This window comes from Neolamprologus multifasciatus, chromosome 13, assembly GCF_963576455.1.
Source record: "Neolamprologus multifasciatus chromosome 13, fNeoMul1.2, whole genome shotgun sequence".
Classification (NCBI taxonomy): Eukaryota; Metazoa; Chordata; class Actinopteri; order Cichliformes; family Cichlidae; genus Neolamprologus; species Neolamprologus multifasciatus.
This window is the reverse complement of record NC_140451.1, coordinates 33,838,120-33,852,185: the sequence shown is the minus strand read 5'-3', so window position 1 is coordinate 33,852,185 and position 14,066 is coordinate 33,838,120. Positions and strand designations below refer to the sequence as shown.

The following is a 14,066-nucleotide window of genomic DNA, read 5'->3' as shown; positions in this document are numbered from 1 at the left end:
GTGTCCCGCAGCGCTGTCACAGACATTTTACTCTTTTACTTTACAGCCATCTTTTTTTTGCCAATGCTTCATTTTTCCATTCACATTTGAATAATAATTAATAATACCCTGTAGATCCCAACAGGTAACCATTTCCCACACAGCTCTTTTCAGCGGATTTCTTAGATATGTGGACGTCCACACGTGACTGTCCTGCGTGTAAACACACGATTTATAGAAGATGATGCAGAACATAAACAGAATATATGAAGTATTTAAAATGAGCTCAAAGTCAAAAAGCAGAATTAATATTTTTACCTTTAATATTTCATCATCATCATCGTTTATTCGTATAGCACTTTAAAAACACACCAGGCAGACCAAAGCTGAACAACACAAATCACAACAAGAAGCAAAGTTAAACATAATAAAACTGAGAAGAAAGGTGTCAGTTTCCTAAAGAGTTAAAAGCCGGGAATAAAAATAGGTTTTCAATCTGGATTTAAAGATGACGCTTGTCTAATATGGAGGAAGCATCGGAGCTGCAATTGAGAACCCTCGTTCTCCTGAGTTTTGGCTGTGACATAGGTACCGACAGCTGCTCAGCTGAACGCCACGAGCGAGCAGGAACACGACAGGAGCCGGGGTCACCGGCCGGGGTCTGAAGGATTCAGGGAGTTTGAATAAGCATGTGTATTTTCGGTGTTGCTGCCCTTTGTTTCCATGTGTTTGCGTATAGCTGTGTGTGGGTGTGACAGAGCACCGGTTCTTCAGGCCTGGTGGGTGTGTCTGCCAGGTGCCAGGTTTAACCGTGTGGCTGAGCGCGCCTCGACGTTGGGTTGTTGCGCGAGACTCCACGTCGGTCTTCTAGCTTAGTTAAAGTCTGTGAGTGTGCGTCTACTGGCATTAAGTGTCTTGACGGCTGCCTCTGTTATTTCCCCTCAGGAGGAGCGTGGGACAGCGAGCACAGGGTGTGCGGACACACGGGAGTGGCGAGCACGGACTTTTGAGAAGAAGACACGACACGGGAGCGCATGGGGATATATTGTCATTTTGCTGCACTGTAAACAAACACGCTGCTCAGCATAAAGAGTCCAGGGTCCTCATCCCCACAGTCTGCCACACAGACCGTTTAAACATTTAAAACCAATAAAAAAAAGACTTTAAACAAATCCTAAAGTCAATGGGAGCCAATGTAAAGAATCCAGAACCGGAGTGTGATTGAATTTTCTACTACCGGTTAAAAGTTGTGCTGCTGCATTTTGCACTAACTGCAGGCGTGACAAAGTGCGCGACCCAACCCCTGTTAAAAGGGAATCACAATAGTCCAGACGTGAGGTGATAAAAGCGTGAATAAGAGAAAGGAAAGGCTCGACCTTCGACAGGCGTCTGAGCTGATAAAAAGCTGATTTTAACATTTACATGACCATCGAAGGTAAGTGCGGAATCAAATTTAACACCAAGATTACTGATCGAACTTTTCAGATGGGAGGTCAAATCACCAAACATCTGGAGAATCAGTAGAACGATGCGGGCCAAATAAAATTGTTTCCGAATTGTGATCATTAAAATATAGAAAGTTATTTGCCGTCCATGATTTGACATCGCTAAGATAGTCGAGCAGAGATTGACATGTGGAGGTATCCAAATGACTAAAAGGTAAGTAAAGCTGACAGTCATCGGCATACAAACGAAATGACACTTTGTGTTTATGAAAAATCGCACCAAGAGGGAGTAAATACAGCGAGAAAAATAACAGCCTGAGGATAGATCCCTGGGGGACACCCCAAAGCAGAGGGACCACGGAGGGCCAGCCTAACACAAAAACTCCTTTTGGAAAGATTTGATTTTCTCCATCACAACGCCAAATCAAAAATTCCCACACAGGGGTGTAAGTGGGAGATCAGCAGGTCGTGGTCCACTGTGTCAAATGCAGCTGTCATGTCCAATAACACAAGCACAGCATATTTACCAGGATCAGTCGCAACAAGAACGTCATTCATGGCTTTAACGAGAGACGGTGAAAGGGCTTAAAACCGGATCTGAAGATTTCAGACAGCTGCGAGTCAATCAAATAATCCAACAGCTGGGTACAATCCTCTCCAAGATCTTACTTAATAATTGAAGCTTGGAGAAAGGTCTAAAATTCGACATAACAGAATTATCAAGGCCACGTTTCTTAACTAAGGGATATGTGACTGCATGTTTAAACCCACTAGGAACTTGACTGGTTAACAGACTAGCATTGATAATACTCTAGATGTAAGGTCCAATGGTAGGAAATACCTTTTGGAGAAAGAACATCGTTCAGGGAACCACAGGGCTTAGCATGAAGAACCAACTCCTCTAAATCAAGCAGAGAAATTGGTGCAAAGGCAGAGAACAGGCTTGAGCAAGGAGCATGCATGGCCGGATCAACAATAGTTGGGGTCGGAGGCCTCAGGCGAGCAATCTTGTCCACAAAAAAGGTAATAAACTTATTGCACATAGCCTCAGAGGACGGGAAAAGGTCGTAACCCTCCATGTTAAGTGCAGAATTTATGGTATTGTATAAAAGACGAGGGTTATGTGACTTGGCCATGAGTTGAGTGTTAACTGCCCTCTGATAAGCTTTCCAGCTAATTTTTAGGGCTTCCAGAGAGACATGCAATCTATCTTTTTTCCACTGTCTTCCTACATTGTCTCCTAATTGCTTGGGTACGATCAGTAACCATGGACTAGTCTTAGGTTTACATTTTCCTAGCCTCAAAGGGCAACAACATCCAGCACAGATTTACAGGAAAAGTCAAAATACAAAAGTAGGTCATCTGCGGTGGATAACTCAGGAGGATAAGACATGAATTTGACAAATAATATGGAAAACTGCTCGGCACGATAACATCGAACAGGTTCAGCCCGATTTGCCAAAGCTTTGGAAGGAGCAATATCAAATAAAATAGGCATATGGTAGGAGAATACTGCATCTTCACATGTTCATTGCAAAGAGATAAACCATATAAAACTAAGTCCAGTGTGTGACCACGTTCTTGAGTGGCACCACTAACAGACTGGACAAAATTAAAAGAGTTCACTAACACTCCATGTTATGTTTCGGGGCCGATAAACAATCGCACATAACAACGAAGGCGAGTGGCCCAGTTCGCACAGAGTTCAAACCTGGTGAGATGATGGGAATCGCTGCTTCAAGACTAAATGAGCCTTAAAAACAGCAGCAAGCCCTCCTCCACGACCAGAAGCTCTCAGAACATTAAAAAATAGTGCCGCTGTGCAGTTAGTTTCCAAACACGTTATTCATGGTTACAGTTTTAGCCTGATGTGGCCAAAGCCGAGCATAGCTGTAACGTTATTGTGACACATTTTATGAGTGAACTTGACTTTAAGTGACTTACAGGTTTCTTTGAAAAACACTTTCTTACATCCAGCTTCTTCCTCTTTGCTGCCGTCCTCCTCTCCTCCTCGCAGCAGGTTTGCCGCTGCTAAAACTAAACAGAGCTCCCTGAGAGGCTCAGCCAATCACATTGGCCATATTTGTCACATGACGTAGGACTCCAGTAGAGAACGTAATTTCAGTGTTGCCAACTTAGCGACTTTGTCGCTATATTTAGCGAGTTTTCAGACCCCCTAGCGACTTTTTTTCCAAGAAAAGTCGCTAAAAAAAAAGACGTGAAAGCGCATATCCTTTTACTCTCAACAAGCAGCGGGTGCTGTAACGCAGTCAGTTCTTCTTTTACTCTTATGCTGTGTGGTGGATCAGGTTTAAAACTACTTATAAACACACACACACACAGTAACTCCACCAGAGTGCCTATTTCGGGTCACTTTTGCCGGTCCAAGCCCGGATTAAGGAGCAGGGTTGGAATTGTGACATTACAAAAAACAATAATTGCTAAAAGAAATTTAATTTGTAGTTCTAAATAAACTCTAAATGCATTTAGGACGTTTTTTGCTCACTTTATGTCTCGTCCACGATGTTATTTCTCTCTCCAGCAGCGTAGGTTACAATTACATTAGCATGACCAATTATGCAAATTAGGTGATGACGTCATTTAACGACTTCTAGCGACTTTTAGGACAACCAATAGCGATTTTCCTTACTGAGGAGTTGGCAACACTGCGTAATTTAACTCTTTCTGCTCCGCTGGGTGAATGAGACGCTGACAGATCGTTTTTCTCTTGTTTTTCTTTACTCGAAGAGATCAAATTATTGGTGGGGACACGCCCCTTCCGTCCACGCCAAATCTACGCCCTTGCTGTGACGTAATCAGCCTACAGATGCGGCCTCAGGAGGATGCAGACCCTGATTTGGGACACTGCTTAAATCTGACTTAACAAGACCGACAAAATAAAGCAGGAATGCACACTGAGACACTGGTGACAAAGCTCTTTTAATTGCGCCTGTTTATTAAGGCAGGACAAACAATATAATGATAATAATCATACAACAATCAGACATGAAGTGAAAGAAGATAAAACACAGCAAACATGATATGATGCAGTCGTCTCAGGAGGCTGCAGGTGGAGGTTTGATGAGGCTGAAGGAGGTTTTCTATTTAAACAACCCGCCAACGACGTTCCCCAGACCTGAGAGAGAAACGAGAAATTAATATAAGACGAACACAGATGGCTCATCGCTGAAGCTGCAGTTCCCCTCACGTCCAGCAGAGGCAGCAGATAATTTCCTCTTTCACCTGTACAGGTTTGATGTTTTCGGATGATAACACGACAGGATGCCATCAAATTCAAAATGAAATCATATCAAATTTAAATATTTGATCTGTTTCCCATGTTGTAAATCAGCTTTCTGCTTCCATCCTGCACGATGTCACATGTTTAAACACAAAATGTGCTCCATTAGACAGCGCTCACCTGCTCCACCTCCTCCACCTCCCTGACCCTCGTTTTTGTTTCCACCATCGAATGACAGCACGTCGTCGATATTGACGCCTCCTCCTCCTCCTCCTCCTTCCTTCTTCTTCTCACCCTCCTGGCCACCCTTCTGCCCCTTCTGCGCGTACGCACTCATGCCCTTCTTCACGGCACCCTCCACCACCTTACCTGCACAACAAACAGCGTTTAGGCATCCTCACCATCACATTTATATGATTATTACTGCTTATTTCAGCGTGAGCTACTTCATCTGCAGCCACGTGCCGACACAGCTCCACAGACGGTTTTAGGGAAGAAACGGGAGCCGAGGCCGCGGAAAGGTGAACCGTGTCTGTGCTGCTAGTTTGTGGTGACCCTACTTTTGGAGACATGCTGAGCAGCTAGGTTGGAGCTGGTGGCCTCAGCTCGCTCTCTAAAGCTTCTGGCCTCATGTTGGTGTTGCTGTGGAAGGATACGCGTGGACCAGTTTCCCCTTTTTGTGTCTGCAGTGCCTGATGGGCGGTGTGGGCGTGCGTGACGCGGGCGTGCACCTGCTGTGCGTCGTGTCTGCTCCCTGAGCTTCAGCGGCTGAGTTTGCAGAACAGGCTGAACAACGACGGCCGATAATTACACTTACTTTGCATTGACGTTTCTATGACAACACGGTTGTTTGCACTGTAAACAAGGCCGCCCTCACTGACACGGCCGTGTGGAAAATTCCCGTCAGTTTCACGCAGGAATGTGGACGGACAAACCGGGGAACTGTCGGACACCTCGTCTTCTTAAGTTAAATATTTACTTTTTTTACTGCAGACTGAAAATGAAACGATGATGATGCTCATTCATAAAGTGACTTAGTGTCAGACAGAGTTATCACTTCCTGATTGTGAGTCTGAACTGAAGTGTGAGTGCTCAGTCAGCTGATCGCACAAAATTTTATACGTTTTTCTGTTTTTGCTTAAAGAGCAAAAGGATTTTAAAAAGCGTGGACAGTTTAGATAACTACAGAAGAAGTCAGATAATCATGATAATAGAATGAAACATCAAAATAAACAGAGGTCGTAAGTTTACATTCGTAATGAAGAAAAGATGAAACTTCAGACTCAACTGTTATAACCTCATTAAAAATCTTTCATTTGAGCTTCATACTTTGAACCTTTTGAAGGAAACTGAGGTTTGAAGCTGTTGCAGCAGAATAAAAACTCTTCTTTGAAATAATATTTAAAGCTGATGAAATCTGAGAGATTCTCCTCAAACTCACCGGCTTGCTGTCCCAGAGCACGCGCAATCCCATCACTTCCCCCGAGTTTGCCACCGAAGTCTGCCATGACTGCTGAGTGTGTTTGTGGATGCTGAAGCGTCTGTCTTACAGGACTCGTCCCCTCAGGTGATGGGATACGAGTGCCGCTCCCGCCCTGCTGAGGTGAGGCTGCCGCACAGGGCTGACCTGTCACACAGGTTTGAGGCCAGGCGGCAGCATCATTGATCTATTATATTATGTATACAGTGTCACGACAGCTGCTGCTGTGGTTGGTTACTTCAGACTTTTAATAAAAGACCTGCTCAAGATGCAGCACTGAGGTGAAACACACCTGTGATGGTGGGAGCCCGACAGGTGACTGAACAGTTTCCTCTACATGAGAGACGAGTGCAAACCTCGCTCAGAAATCATTGATGAATGTGAGGAAAACAGCATGAAGGTGAAATACAGAGATCTGTTTGGGCTCTCCTGACAGGTGACAGGTGAGCTCCCTGAGGCCGAGTGAGGAGTTGATATGACGCTGAAGCTCCTCTATGGTTGACTCAGTCTGAGGGAGGAGCTCCGCTGCCCTGCAGGGTGGAGTTGATGAGCTTCAATCATCCCGACGATGCTCCGGCCGGGATCTGCTGACTTTGTAACGACTCAGTGTTTAACGTGGCAGAGCTGAAGTGACTGGATCTCCATGTTTTAACAAATGTGAAGTTTGTGGTTGTTGAGAGTCTCCTGCTCTGTGTGTGTGTGTGTGTGTGTGTGTGTGTGTGTGTCTGCTCTAAAAGCCCTGCATGAGTCACGCTGTGTTATTTATGTTCATAATAAGCTCGTTGATAATCTTGCCTTTCCTGCTTGTTAATGCTTGCACCTGACTTTTAGACATATTCTATTTTTTCTTATACATATTTTTATGGCTTGTGCTTTTATTATGTTTTTATTTTGATATGCATTTTATATTACCCCTGTGTATTAGTGGCATTGACCTGTAAGGATATTTGATACTTTGCTAAGGCATTATAATACTCGTGTTACTTTTCTGTCTCTTATGTTAAGCACTTTGGTATACCGCTGGTTTTTAAATGTGCTCTATAAATAAAGATTGTTGTTGTTGTTAATCAGGTCAACAGGACATCATCACGTACCTGCAACATCCCAGGCCTCAGCTCGTTGATGGAAACTCAAAGATTTATTCAAAAGGTCAAACAAGGAAAACAAAAAGACATCAAAGTGAAACAGAAGCTGCCACATGTTCAGCATGACCGCAGATACCAAAGACCTACATTTATCTCGCAGTTTGTTGTTTGTTTCACTGGGACACAAACAACATGCTGTTTGCAGGATTGCCTCACAGCTCTCAGGAATCATGTGAACACAGCGAGGTCACATCCTGGTGTTGGTTTGAACATCTGGAGACAGATGTGTGAGCACTGATCAGAGTAAACGTGCAGCCTGCCTCAAGTTTTATCATCTGAAACCTGTTGGGGAGTAAAGCAGTGTGAGTTCCCATACGGAAAAGATATATATAAATCTTATAAAGTTTGTATCTGTCTTGTGTGAAACTTGTATGAAAAGCATACAAGAGTAAAAACAGATATAAGATCCCTTGAAAAATTATATAATGAAACTTGTATGTTTTGGATACTAAAACAATATATGAAAGTAATGAGAAAGTGGCCACTTTCATGAGTAAATCATGTAAGTTTTTACTATTTCTTTTCCATATGGGTTCACTCGTCAGTTTCTGTGAAGCTCGTTGTTGTTCATCGACCTGTCAGACCGGTCGATCGGCTTTGTTTCACACTCTTCTCTCGATGGAGGCGCCAAGGACAATCCGGTGTCTGATTGGCTGAATCCAGGTGTTGCTCCGGGCGAGTGATTAACATTTATGGGTTTGACTGTAGCCGCCCTGCTGTCACTGAACGCCTCTCTTTGTTTGCCTCACAAACAAAAGTGGGTTAAGTAACCACGGAAACCAGGTGATTGGATAGATCTCCAGTCTTGATGTTGTTCACAACATGAAGTCACAACATTTCAAGCTACTTTACAATTTTGCCAGACCCGTGATCTTTGTGATATCTGCAGCTTGTATTCATATCACCTCGCTGTAACCACGGTGACGGACCCGACCTTCCTGTTTCCTCTCTGTGAACATTAAGATGCACGAACTTGTTTATTGCTGGATCGTTCAGGATATGCAGCCGTTTTGTTCGGTGGTGAATAAGAACGCTGTGAGCTGCAGGAACATTATTAACATGTTATATTAAACAGCTGCTGAAGGGTTTGGTCAGTCGAGCACAGGGAAACATTTCTGCCTGACAGGTAGAACTGTGGTTTCCACGTCTGCACCTGTTGTAGGTGCAGTGATTCAATAAGCTGCAGAGGTGTGCTGAGGGAGACCGTTCTCAGTCCCAACGCGTAACATACCGACGATTCGTCCGAGGTGTCCCATAGGAATACGAAAGCTGACCTTCCGTGTCTATGATACTGACGGGAATCCAATAGAGTGACTGAGTTGAGGTCTTCCACATTATGCTGTCTGTAAGATGAGCTGTAGTCATCCTCCAGCCTTATGTAGTCTTAATCCACGATTGATGGAAAACTCCAGGCCTTCCTTGAGCTGTTGATGAGACCGAGCAAAATAAAACCGGAAGAATCTAAAGAGCAGACACAGAGAAGCTACGTGGAACGTAGGCTGGCATCTGTGCCAAACAACAGCTCAGAGCGTCCTCGTGGAGGCTCCATCGTTCTGCTACAAGTGTGACCTGGACAGGTTTGAATGGGAGAAACGGCCTAGTGTGAACCCGAGTGGTGTTATTGGACCTCTGTGCTAACCACACTTTGAACACTGTGTTGAAGAATAAAGGTGTTCATATTTGCATGCGGCACCAGGATTTTGTAATCATACCATCGGATCTGCAGCTGTATGTTCTGGACACGTGGGTGAAGGTCGGAGCTGAGCTGTCAGCTGATCACCACCTGGTGACGGCGTGGTTGGGGCGATGGGAGAACAAACATTGTTGCCGTTGGTGCTCGCTGAGTGTTGCTGCCACTGACTACTGTGAAGCAACCTGCGCCGCCAACGGCCGTGTCATGTGTCCAACTAGACTTTAAAATTGTCCTTTGTTGATGCTGCCTTGTATTGGACACATTATTGTTTGTATTACTGCATCACACATTTAATTCATTCTGTTTGTGTCATCATGTAACCACACAATCACTCCACCCCATGCACCCCCTCCACATCCACACCCTCAGCAGCATATGAGTGATGTCTCTCCATGAACCCAGATTAAAAACACCATCAAATGAATAAAACCACATCATCATCATGTTATTTGAACAAGTTTATTTAATTTTCACAAATTTTTTACCTTGTGTACATTTCAGAAGCACGTATTTTAAAGTATTCCCAATAAAGGATCTCTCATTGAGGATTTCCTTTAAACGAACGAACATATATGAATATATACATTTTCAGAAAAGCAGTTTCCATCAGTTCGGTTGGACACTTTCCTCTCAGGCGGCTGCAGGAGAATCTGGACCTCTGGCTTCCTACTTAAAGAGCCCCCCGAGAGCGTTCCCCACACCTGAGAGAAAAAGGATCCGATTAATAAAAGACACTGAATGTGGAAAGACATCAACAGCCGGGGCCAAAACCTGCAGTTCCTCTAGTGTCCGGCAGGGGCAGCAGTGAGTCCGTCTCCATAGACTCCCGTGTTAAAACTTTGCAGCAGAAACAAATGTTTACAGTCTGCTAAAGATCGTATCAGGAGGAACTCAGAGGACGTTTTTATTGTTCACATGTTGAATTTTTTTAAACCTGCTTCCCCAAAAACAGCTGAACAGAAAACATGTTCAGCTGCTGCCAAACTCAAAATTTAGTTTAAATGTTTGACATGTTTTCTGTCGTTTATGAGGAAACTGCATTGTGCTGTTCTTTATTAAGGTTTGTGATCCACTGTTGGTCATGAAGTGCAAATTAACCTGCACAACATAGGATCAGTTGTTGTTTCACTTTAAAGTAAGGAAACGATGCTGTTGCAGATCCTGTCACAGCTGCGATCTTATCACACATCATGTGACAGCTGTTGCTTTGCTGTAGCTGTGAGCTTCACGGTTACAGGAGGAAAAGGAAGTTAGACGGCGCTCACCTCCTCCTTGATCCTCATTCTTGTTTCCACCGGCCAGTTTGAGGACGTCTCCCACGCCGAAGCCTCCTGCTCCTCCTTGATCCTCATTCTTGTTTCCACCGGCCACTTTGAGGACGTCTCCCACGCCGAAGCCTCCTCCTCCTCCTCCTCCTCCTCCTTCCTTCTTCTGCTCACCCTCCTGCTGTTTGTTTCCACCCATGACCTTCTTCACGGCACCCTCCACCACCTTACCTGCACAGTAATGAGCGGTGCAGTTTATTAGAGGACGTCCTCACTGACGTCATCTTTTTATCATCTTTTCTTTCCTTTTTGTATTTTTATCATTTTTGCTAAAACTGTTGAACTGATTCTGCTTTAAATGGTTTATTAAATATGTTCATGTTTTATTTAACAGTTCTGTAGTTTCTGTTACGCTCTTTGTCATCATGGTTGTCTTTGAGCTGTGTGTATGAAACATGATGTCAGATATGATGCGAGTAAGTTTGACTCTACTAAAACGTCCCAACTTTAAAATGTTTGTCAATAATCTCAGTGCCTGTAATAAAGTCAAACATCATGAATAAACAAATGAGCGTGTTTGCATGTGCACTTTAGAAAACTGCAAAAGCAGCTTGTAGTGCAGTGATGTGGACGGATTCCTACAAGTTTACATTTTAATGAATAAAAAATGAAACACGATCTGATGATAAAAAGAAAAAATGCAGATTCTTTCATAACATATTAAAATCTTTGCCTTTAGCTTCTGATTGTGCATTTAGAAATAAAATCCTGAGGTTTGAAGCTGTTGCCGACAGCAGAATAAAAACTCTTTTAAAATAACATTTAAACCAAACTCACCGGCTTGCTGTCCCGCAGCACGAGCAATCCCATCGTTACCCAGAGCTTTGCCGAGGAAGTCCGCCATGACTGCTGCTGTCTGGACTGTGTCTGTGGATGCCGAAGCTTCGGTCTTATATACGCAGGTGCGCTCGTCCCCTCAGGTGATGGGGGACGAGAGCCGTTCCCGCCCTGCTGAGGAATCAGGCGTGGCTGCCACACAGGACCAATCATGTTGGTGTGAACCCAGGCGGCAGTTGAAGAGTGACGGTGAGGAGCAGTAAATAATGCTGCACATGTAAAAGTCACAGCGCCTGCGGTCAGAGCTATGAGCATCACCTACAGGCTCTACAAACAATGAGAGGTGTGTCTGCATATTTAAGTGACAATGACACACTTTATTATTAATGCTCATAATTAAAACCTGTTTTCATAAAACTGCATCAGGACACTGTGGGGTCACCTCAGTGTGTGTGTGTTACTTCTATGACTGTGTGTTGTTGCTGTGTGTGTCGACACAAACGTGTCTCTCTTTGGTTGCTGCTGGTTTCCTGTCACACGGCTGCTCGGTTCTCACACTGTTGTGTTGATGAGGATCGGGTACGTGATTGGCTGCTGAATCCAGGTGTTGCTCTTAGCAGATGGTTTATGGGTTGCACCCGCCCAGCTGTTGTTGAACGCCTTTCCACATTAGTTTAAAGTAACCATGGAAACCAGGTGACAGGACAAACTCACCTGCAACATGTTCATGTTGATCTTATTAGCTCATTTACAGGAGTCAACATAATTTCACGTCTTCAGTAATAAAATATTTATTTTAAAAAATGAGATAAAAACAACATTTTTAAATTTGAAATATATAAATAAATATATAAATAAATATTCATGTTAGTCCACATTTTGAGACTAAAACTCAAAATCTCAAACTAGCACAATAAGATAATACAATATAAAATCCAAAACATTTAACATTCCTGAAAACCCTCTCCTGTCTGATCATTTCCTGATAACATTTACAATAATTGATTACACAGCAGTGGAGAGTAGACGTTTATCACAGTAGACGTCTTTCTGAAAGCGCTGTAACTAAGTTTAAGAATATAATCCAGCCACTGTTATCATTGTCAATGCCCTGTACCAACACAGAGCAGAGCAGCTATCTGAACGCTACCCCAACAGAGGTCGATTATCTTGTTAATAATTTCACCTCCTCACTACGTACGACTCTGGATACTGTAGCTCCAGTGAAAACTAAGGTCTCTAATCAGAAGTACCTGACCCCGTGGTATAATTCTCAAACACGTACCCTAAAGCAGATGACTCGTAATCTGGAGAGGAAATGGCGTGTCACAAATTTAGAGGATCATCATTTAGCCTGGAGAAATAGTTTGTTGCTGTATAAGAAAGCCCTCCACAAAGCCAGAACATCTTACTATTCATCACTGATTGAAGAAAATAAGAACAACCCCAGGTTTCTCTTCAGCACTGTAGCCAGGCTGACAAAAAGTCAGAGCTCTTTTGAGCCAACCATCCCTTTAACGTTAACTAGTGATGACTTCATGAACTTCTTCACAAATAAAATTTGAATTAGAGAAAAAAGTAACTGTGAGTGCATCTACATAAGAAGGGACAGTGTTTGCATCCCACCATCCACTGCAAGGACACAGAGATGTGAGTTTAGTCCTTATACAGCAGAAACAAGTAGGCAAGCTTTTCTGTGTCGTCTGGAAACATTTGGTCTATATTAACTTTTTTACGTGTGTTGTGTAGATCTTCACAGTGCAGCAAAAGTGGCCCAAGCATGGAGCCTTGTGGGACTCCAGAGGATTCAAGCTCAGCAGATCTTCGGTATACACTGTTATGATTAAATCCACATTAAATCCTAACAGCTTCTTCAGAAAGATGAAAACATGTGAGTTTCATAAACAGATTGTGACTGGCAGTATCAAATAGTTTTAGTCGTTTTTCCTGCTATATGTTTCTTTATTGTTTAAACTCAGTTAATCTTGAAGTAAAATTAGTGAGGAGTTTCTGCAGCTGCCACTTTGTGACAGAAACACCCATCAGCTGCTCTGCAGAGAAACAGGTTTCTCTTTTGTTAAGTGACAGTTTCACGCGATCATCAGCAAGAAGTAAAAATGCTCGTCAGGAACGCCCTGCAGACCGACACATCGCTGCACCTGAACATCCAGTCAATCGGGAACACAAAGCTTAATCAGGTCAGGAAACAAAGAGCAGACAATAAACTAACTGAAAATAGAACTGCATTCCCAACGCTGGGAACGTTCAGCAGCTCAGCAGGTTCATTATCAGCAGGTCAGTCACATGATCGGGTCTGAAAAGAGCATCTTCGAGTTTTTCAGAAGTAAAGAAGAGCCGAGGTTCAGCAAGCTGCAAAAACTCTACTGTGAAAATCACAGTTTTACAGAAGTTTATGTTCTGGGTCAAAACTCAAATTCAAAGTGCAGATCAAAGCGTCAGTTACAATTAAATTTAAAATTATGATTTAGAAATTCAAATCAACACAATCATAAAAAAGATGATATAGATTCATAATTAAAAAAATGATGAAATAAAATTTCTAAACTGAAATAAAGTTCAATATGAAGAAAAAATGTAAAATAATAATTTGATGATTTATTGTTAAGACCCCAGACTTCAGATTTCTGAGGGTTAATATAAGAAACTCATCGCTCTGGGGAAAAAGTTTAAACGATGATAGGAACCAAAGAGCTTCGCTCTCCTCCCGACAGCAGGACGAGCTTGTTGCTGCACATTTCTGACGCTGGCAGACGTCACAGCAGCTCGGCTCAGAGAGCAGAGCAGCAGCTCACATGTGGCAGCTTTAACATCTAGATTATAAACAGTGTTTTGATTTTAGCAACTCTGTTAAAGGAAACGCAGAATCCCTTTAAAATGAACACTAGTTAATCAAATATTTAACATAAAGAGTGCAAATTTACACATCACATAGTTTTGGCACTGGCCTTAAACCAGGACAA

The 14,066-nt window shown here is 43.1% G+C and overlaps 1 protein-coding gene and 1 long non-coding RNA gene across 4 annotated transcripts; both read right to left on the bottom strand.

Annotated features, from left to right (window-relative positions):
• Nucleotides 1-4,342: 4,342 nt before the first annotated feature.
• On the bottom strand, nucleotides 4,343-6,796 carry LOC146505949 (uncharacterized). Of its 3 annotated transcripts, none has more exons than XR_014877667.1 (3): nucleotides 6,107-6,796; nucleotides 4,837-5,034; nucleotides 4,343-4,560 (listed from the first exon to the last, which is right to left on the bottom strand). It is a non-coding gene; the product is annotated as an uncharacterized LOC146505949 (long non-coding RNA). The 3 variants fall into 3 exon arrangements; XR_014877669.1 differs by having other exon boundaries at nucleotides 4,873-5,034; nucleotides 6,107-6,793; XR_014877668.1 differs by having other exon boundaries at nucleotides 4,846-5,034; nucleotides 6,107-6,323.
• Nucleotides 6,797-9,428: 2,632 nt separating this feature from the next.
• On the bottom strand, nucleotides 9,429-11,219 carry LOC146505948 (uncharacterized). The gene is made up of 3 exons (XM_085183179.1): nucleotides 11,086-11,219; nucleotides 10,249-10,479; nucleotides 9,429-9,684 (listed from the first exon to the last, which is right to left on the bottom strand). Exons 1-3 carry the CDS (start codon nucleotides 11,150-11,152, stop codon nucleotides 9,650-9,652), a joined length of 333 nt encoding a protein of 110 aa, XP_085039305.1. The 5' UTR covers nucleotides 11,153-11,219; the 3' UTR covers nucleotides 9,429-9,649.
• Nucleotides 11,220-14,066: the final 2,847 nt, after the last annotated feature.